The 8,610-nt window shown below is 39.0% G+C and overlaps 1 protein-coding gene across 2 annotated transcripts; it reads left to right on the top strand.

Annotated features, from left to right (window-relative positions):
* The first annotated feature begins 4,991 nt into the window (after window positions 1–4,991).
* Window positions 4,992–7,441, top strand: gemin7 (gem (nuclear organelle) associated protein 7). 2 transcript variants are annotated; one of them, XM_053321305.1, is made up of 2 exons: window positions 4,992–5,035; window positions 6,340–7,441. In XM_053321305.1, exon 2 carries the CDS (start codon window positions 6,361–6,363, stop codon window positions 6,745–6,747), a length of 387 nt encoding a protein of 128 aa, XP_053177280.1. In that variant the 5' UTR covers window positions 4,992–5,035; window positions 6,340–6,360; the 3' UTR covers window positions 6,748–7,441. The 2 variants fall into 2 exon arrangements, with proteins under 2 accessions (XP_053177280.1, XP_053177281.1); XM_053321306.1 differs by having other exon boundaries at window positions 4,995–5,031.
* The last annotated feature ends 1,169 nt before the right edge of the window (window positions 7,442–8,610 follow it).

Below are 8,610 nucleotides of genomic sequence, written 5' to 3'. Positions count from 1 at the left end.
CCACAGCGCTTAACAGAAACCATTATTCATTCATACACATTCTCACCAGTGGTGGTAAGCTAGTGTTTGTAGCCACAGCTGCTGGGGCAGGGCAGGGCCTAACACTTATTGAATCCCATCCCTACGTCTTAAATCAATGCTTGCTAGCTCCTAATTTAATTACTAATTCATAACATCATACAATTTCTTACTAGTATATGTTATATGTAATGTCAATGTTTACATCTATATTTACTGTTATCAATATATAAATAATTGCTACATACATATATATACATACACAAACATACATATATACATATATATATATATATATATATATGTATGTATGTATGCATGTACACATCCACATATGTACACATACATACATAGATATACACACATACAAACAACGGGCACCTGAGTCAGTTAAACACCTCCATCTCTGTACCTCATAAAAATAAAATATTTTTACCTCTTTTTAAACTGTATTATCTTTGGACATTCCTTGAGCTTTACATTCAGACTGTTCCATAATCTCACCCCACAAACAGGAATACAAAAACTCCTCCTCGTCATACGCATACACAGTTCAATTTGAACAATCCCCTTAAGTTATAGGAACCCTCTCTTTCAGTGAACAATCTTAGAATATTTCCTGGTAGATGATTATTTTTTGCCTGAAACATAATTTGTACACTTTGTAATTCTACCTGGTCTGCAAATTTTAGTATTTTTGACTGTAAGAATAGTGTGTATGATCCTGAAAACCAGCGTTGTGAATTATTCGAATTTCTCTCTTCTGTAGAATAAATAATGGATGTAATGTACTTTTGAAGTTATTACCCCAAACCTCTGCACAGTAACTTAAGTAAGGAGAGACTAATGTCATTTTAATGTATTTCAAAGCACATTTTAACCTCTTAACGCACGCTGTTCCGCCTGCGGGACGGGACGGATGTTTAAACACCAACCCTTAAACATATATACTCATGCCGTACATTGTTAGAAAGCTTAGGTTGCCCTGATTCATTCAAGACCACTCACGACTTATATGGTTGCTCACAGCCGTAATACTATTAGCGATTAGCTCGGCTAGCCACTCAGCTAAGTGAGAAAAGCTATAATGCCTACATACCTTCAAAGTCTTCCCTTTATCCACAACGATCATCTTATGACTCAGGACTCTCTGTACAGCTCGCCAAGTATCCATTCTTGTGAAATATGAAATCCGTTTCCATAAAACCGAAATACTTTCCTCAATATGTCAACATGTATTTAGTCCAACGCGTAACGTAATAACACAAAAAACAAATCATATACGGTCCGTTTACGTCATCTCCTGACCTGCGCGTCCATCTCAGAGTACACGTGACTAGATGTTTACGACCGTGAGCCTCTTCTGCTTCTGACGACACCACACACAAGCCAATCGGTGTTTAGGATTAGGCAATGACGACATGGCTTTAATTGACAGCTGTTCCAGCCTATGGAAATATTCGGTGAAATGAAGTTGATAACCTTTTAGCCAATAGTCAGAGGTTTCCAACGGTGTTTGACACTGAACTATGACGTTTGGCTGTCCATAAGTCTATGGTCCATAAACAAACTCGAAGCGTAAAAGAGTTGAACCATATCATTACCATACAGTCTATGATCATTACGCACTCGGCATTTTGGTACACGGTTGGTTCTTCCTCGACTTGACATATGAGCTAAATAAACAGATAGATAGATAGACAGTTAGTTAGTCAGTTCGATAGATATATAGATAGATAGATAGATAGATAGATAGATATATAGATAGTTAGTTAGTTAGTCAGTTAGATAGATAGATAGACAGACAGTTAGTTAGTTAGTTAGTCAGATAGATAGATAGATAGAAAAATAGATAGATAGATAGACAGTTAGTTAGATAGATAGACAGTTAGTTGTCAGTTAGATAGATAAATAGATAGATCGATACATACATACATAAATAGATAGATAGATAGATACATAGATAAATAAATAGATAGATAGATACATAGATAAATAAATAGATACATAGATAAATAAATAGATAGATATGGCACAGAAAAACACGGCTGCAGAGGCAGCAGAGTTCCTTATGAACTAGAGTGATGAGGCATCTGACTCTGAGGCAAGTCAGGTATCTGAGGATCCAGAAGATGAGCAGCATTTTCTAGATGGAGTGGATCCTGACCTGGAGATGTGAGTATATTTTGAATGGCCTCACAATTTATTTTTCACCAGAAAGTAACTGCGTTCTGAATATGCATGAGTATCATGAGTATTATGTCTATTTCTATATCCATGTATTTGGTAGACACCTTTATCCAAAGTGACATACATATAAAATACATATAAATAAGATAATAATGTCTTTCATTATGTTTTAGAACAAGACTAGCTGTCTCTGATGACCCTGATTGGGTGCCAGAGATGGAAGATGAAGAGGAGCAGCCATCCACATCAACTCAGCCTCTGAGACAGACACAAAAGAGAGCCAGAGAGGAAAGTTCAGAGGAAGGCTGTGACAGAGGGAGAGGAGTAGGAAGAGGCAGAGGACGGGCGCGAGGGGAAGCAAGTGGGCGAGGCAGAGGAAGAGGCAGAGGACGGGCACGAGGGGAAGCAAGTGAGCAAGCCAGAGGGAGAGGAGGAAGACCAAGGACGCGGAAGGAGCCTCTTCCACTTTTTCATCTCCAAATCCATGTTGAAGGAGATTGTTCGCAACTATAACCTCTATGGAGAGCGAATGGGGATACCCACAAAATGGGGATACAAACTTTTTGTACTGGCTGACTCCTCCACAGGCTATACCTGTGATTTTTTTTATTTATGAGGGCAAAGGAGCACCGATCATCAAGGGACTGAGCTATGATTCAGTGATGAAACTCATAGACGTGCCAGTGCTAGGGCAGGGCTATAAACTGTTCGTAGATAACTTCTACACCAGCCCTGCCCTATTCTTGGACCTATTGGACAAGAAAGTCTGGGCCTGTGGGACAATCCGGGAGCAGCGAATTGGCTTCCCCAGAGACCGGCCAGGTGGGCTGGACAGCAAGTCTCCCCGGGGCACCATCCGCTGGATCAGGGAGGGTCCATTGGTGTTTGTACAGTGGAGAGACACGAAAAATGTCAACATCTGCTCCACCATCCACCCGGCACACAGTGAGCATATGGTGCACAGAAGGTTGAAAGCAGATGGGCAGTGGGCAGAGCAGGCAATCCACCAGGGGTATATGACTACAACAAGCATATGGGTGGGGTTGACCTGTCAGATGCCATGATTGGCTACTACAAAACACTGCACAAAACCAGGAAGTGGTACAGAACTTTTTTTTACCATTTCCTGGATATCGGCATTGTGAATGCCTTCATTCTGCACCAGGAGCTGGCCAAGGAGAGGCAACAGGTCCCTCTCACACAGAAGGAGTTTCGCATAGCCCTGGTGCTGGAGCTGAAGGCAGCTGGCTCCCCCTCCACAACCCCCCCACAGGCACCCCCTCATGCTCCCTCTGGTGCACCTCACAAGCCGCGGCACTTTACTGTGGATGGCAGTGCAGGGAGACGGCGGTATGTGCACTGCAGCATGAAGACCACAGTGGAGTGCACATCATGCAGTGTGGCACTCTGCTTCACGGTCTCCAGGGACTGCTACAATGAGTGGCACAATGTAAATAATTTGTAAATAGTTTTATAGTGAGCCATTTTTGTGTTGGTTGGGTTGATTTTTGTTCTGTTCAGTTGTTCTTTTCATGTTTGTTTTATTTTACCTTTTTATTATCAAAATGTAAATACATTTACAGTGAGCCATGTTCTGTGTTGATTGTGTTGAGTTTTGTTCTGTTCAATTGTGGTTTTATTAAATTTTGCCCTTTTCCGCCAAACAAAACAAATTATGGTTATTGTGATAATGCTTCTGTCATCCTATTCCAGATTGACTGACATCCATATCCATATTAGCAGGGATCCTCAAGGTGTCAGCTTGCATTAGAGACCAAGATTTTGATTGTAGGCAAAGGGGTTGTGACGTTATAGGTGTTTGATTGTGGTTATACAGCTTTGGTAACCAAGTGTCCATTTGGAGTCTCCAAAAAGGACCTAAGGAAAACGCATGGACATACCTGTTGAAAAATAACTCTGAAAAATTCATCTTTTGGTCTTTTGACTCCAAATTTGGACTGCATGAAGCCAAGACATGTGGCTGTGGCCTCATTGTGTCTATATCCTGCTGAGAGGTCCCTGAATGTCTGTACACATGTCATTGTAAAGGCAAACCTATGGGCGAGTAAACAACCCCATCATTGTAACCTCTGCCACTCTTTGTCAGTAAGTCACAGAATCACACAGACACTTTTACAAGAATCCTGAGAGTGTTTCCTTTCCAATGATACCAGACACATATCTGAGTCTCAAACTATGTGGGATCTGTGCTGCTCACAACTTGGGCATGTCGTTTAGGCTAACAACATAAAAAATAGGGGCGTGTATTACACATTTTGCATGTATTTCCAGTGCAAGGCAATAAATGTTTGTAAAAAGCCTTTGACAAATTTAGAGTTGTACAATGACGCATCAAATATGTGGTATTCGAAATAAAATTATGTAATTTTCCGAGGTAATTATATTTCTGACAGTCCAAATATAAATATAGAACTGTGTGATTATGATAATGGACATAAAATGTTTGACCTTTTTCTGAGGAACACTCATATAAATGACAATAAAAAATGAATTACTGGCTTTATTCTTGAGGATAACTAATATAAGGGCATAGATGACACCCCAATGAACATAAAACAGCTTTTCAGGGGACTGTGCTCGCTGTTTTATTTTGATGCTTCTTTGAAAACCTCAAAATAAGATAAAATGAACATGATCTCTTTTTTTCTTCACCTTCCAGTCAGTCCAGCAGGTGGCAGTACTGTACCATGCTATCCACTAATTAACGTAAAGGAGAAGAGGAAGAAGAAGAAAGAGGAGGAGGAGGAGGAGAAGAAGAAGACGAAGAAGGGAAAGAGAGTAACAGGCGCACGCTGCTGTTGAGTCGGTATGTGTTTAATTAGACCTGAAGAGGCTTTCTAAAGTGTTAGTGCATATCTGATGAAAACAAGGATGAAAAGTTATTTTTCCGTCATACCATGATGAAACTATGTAGTGTTATATATTATGAATATGAGAGTTATCTGAGCTGTAGGTTAGCAACACGCTCACACCAAGATGCTAACTTTGAAACAAAGTTTGATGTAATTTAATTTATGACCTACATTATGCTGGCTTTGTAGGCACAATATGCAATCCGAAGAAAATGGCAAAATAAGAGGTGAATGCAAACGTCCAAACACAAATAACAAATCGATTAATATAGTGCAATAAAAATTAAATTTATGTAGGCAATGAGTTTATACCTACCTTTTTTCATTGTCATGTCATCTATCCGTTTTTATTCTTGATTTATACAATGAGTTGTTAAGTCTTAAAAATGTGAAGAAAATGTTCCCTGGATCCAGTGGTGGAAAAATATTCAGATTATTTCTGAAGTAAAAACACAGCAATATAAAAATACTCCATTATAATTTAAAGTCCTGCATAAAAAATGCTACATACACATTATAAAGTCCTTAGTTCATCCCTCTGACTGATATATTATTATATATGACATAATTAATAATTATTAATACTGAAGCATGGGGATGGAGCTAGTTTCCACTATTTTCAACCCCTGATCCATATTCCACTACTAATATAATATGATTTACTACTAATACTATTTTATACTACTTTATATACAGTTAACTAGCTCAGTCCAATGACTCCCAACCTGGGGGTCGAGCTCCTTCAAAGGGTCACTAGATAAAGCTGAGGGGTCATGAGCTGCTTAATGGTGATCCATTTGTTTTTTTTTCCTTCTCTCCTCTCCCATTAATCCCACTTTCAAGTTTTGATGAAATGTCAAATCATTCATAATTTTTAACTATGGTTATATTATACATTGTGTAAAATCTTAACCTGAAAAGTAACTAAAATTGTCTAATAAATGTAGTGGAGTTGAAAATACAATATTTCACTCTGAAGTGTAGTGCAGTTGAAGTATTAAGGTCCATCAAATGGAAATACTCAAGTAAAATACAAATACCTAAAAAATGTACTTGAGTAAATGTACTTAGATCTAATGGATCTAATCAGATCTAATATGAAATTCTCAAATTTCTTGTTTTGTCTGTCCAATAGTAGAAAACCTAAATATATTCCATTTACAGTAAAGCATAACGTATCAGAATTGTTGCCCATAACCTTTCTATGAATGGATTCATCAAGCCATTAATGTTCACTTCTTTTTTTTTCCTGTCATAGGATTTGGCAGAAAGAATCAACATGGCAACACCAGTGTCTGTTTTACGGCTGCCTAAAGGACCCGACCCCAACAGCCGTGGATTTGACCCCAAATCGCCACGCTTCATCGCTCTCTGTCGCACCTCCATTTCCACATCAGCTGAGTCAGAGATGGATGCTGAGCAGCTGCAGAGAGAGCAGAACGCTCGATCTGTGCTGAGAGAGAGTTTCCTCAGGTGTCTCCTCACTACGGCCAACAAGAAGGTTCAGTTTCACATGTATGAGAATGTGAAGGTGGAGGCCACGTTTGGATCATCTGACATTGACGTGCTGAACTTTCAGGTGTCAGATCTGCAAACTCCCATCGGGGTGCAGAAAGAGGCACTGATCAGATCTCAGGACGTGATTTCATACACATTTGATGTATGAACACGTGTGGATTTGGTTGTGCTGGAATTGAGGTTGTCTATAAAGTTGGTTATATTTTTTTGGAGAACGGTGAAGCTACAAGTGGTGTTTTCAGTGTATTAGTGACAGCATTCAAAGACCTTACACTGACCAGCAGTTCCCCTTTTCCAGCACAGGAGGGCGCTGTATACCTGTGTTTCCAGAGTCATGTCAGACCCTAATGCAAGAGCTTGTTCAGATTTGCACCAGGGTGTGGGTGATGCTATTGACAGATATCAGAAGATTTGTGATAAGGTATTGACTAAAACACTGATGATGTGATGATGCTCTGCTGATGAGTACTTGTGCCTCTAGAAAATCTTAATCACATTTTGGGTTTATTTCTCTCAGCTGTAACAGTTTGGTGCAGAAAGTTGTAGCACTTAGTGGAAAACTAGTCATAAGATCAACATCAAATCAAAATCCCACCCAGTGTCTATCTACTGTATACAGCTTGATACATCAATATGTGGCCTATTTCTGCTCTGCACTGTGAGGCTTTCTCAAGGCCGTTAGCGCAGATGTCTTTCTGTGAAAGATGTGAAATCAAGTTATTATTCATGTTTGTGTTGACAAATTACATTTTGTCTCATTTAACGTTGATGTAAATGAAACCTTGCACTTCTGTTGAGTTAACTATTTTTGTATTTCATTGTGTAGTCTGTATCTGGTTTAGAAAAAACATTAAACAGCATGAATGTACAATATTGGGATTTCCTGAGTAGTGACACTCAAGCTACATGCATAACCTACACTGATAACCTTCACCTGTGTCAGGAAGTAGTCACCCTGCTGAAGGGCCCTCAAGCTCCAGGTTTGCCATACTGCAGCTGACCTGTCTGCATGAAGAAGAGAGCCAACATATTTATTTTCAGTTGCAATCACTGCAGCATTACACAGTTAGCGCTGGTGTTTTTTGGCCACACAGAGGCCATCATCATGAGCAGATGTTCAATTGTACAATTATTTAAGGTCTGCGACATCATAACCTTAATTAATGCAGCTAACCAATCAGCTGGTACCCTGGCTGGCAAGTAAATATGAGATGTTTCCAAACACCTGTTGCTACTTCTAATGGTGGTTAAAGAAAAAGGGAAATCTTAAAACAGCAATTAAGCAGCTGTTGTTTTTTTGAGGTGATTCTACTTTCTTAATATCATTAAATATTTAAAATACATGTAAAGAGAAAAAAAAGGGTTCAATCTGAGAGGTCCAACTTTATGTCAGAGCTATAGTAACTGCATAAATTACCAGGTACTGTTCCACTATATATCAAAAACACAGCAAGACATAATTTGGTAATGTTCAAAACCAAAAGAAAATAATCCTTACTGTTTAACTCATTATTATATTCCTTTTGTACTCAATAGAAGCGATGGATTTTTTTTTCTCCAAATAACTGAATAACTGAAATGTTTCATATATGAATAACCAACTCATCCAGTGCAAAACACCAGAGCAAAAATACATGTGTTGATTTCAGTCACATATCCAAAATGTCTATGTAGTGAAATATTAACCTGAATCAAAATAATAGGCTCTTAGGAGGTCTGAGATGGATCACATGTACATCAGATCATTTTTCCTGTAATGTTACCAACATCGAAACTCACACAGCACAGATATTAGTTATTAATAAATATAATACAGAGGAGCAGGATCCATCATTGCTTAGCACCAGCCTGGTGGGTAGCGGGGAGGAGAGGGCATCAATACTATTTAATCTTCCTAAAAGGTGTATTTTGCAAGTTCCCAATAAGTCATTTTATTTGAGTGCCATTAGGCGGCCGTGCTGTGCCTGTGTCTCTTTTTGTACCTGAATTATCTGACCACTCAGTGGAGACA

This window comes from Scomber japonicus, chromosome 6, assembly GCF_027409825.1.
Source record: "Scomber japonicus isolate fScoJap1 chromosome 6, fScoJap1.pri, whole genome shotgun sequence".
NCBI lineage: Eukaryota > Metazoa > Chordata > Actinopteri > Scombriformes > Scombridae > Scomber > Scomber japonicus.
This window is presented reverse-complemented; position numbering and strand designations above follow the sequence as displayed.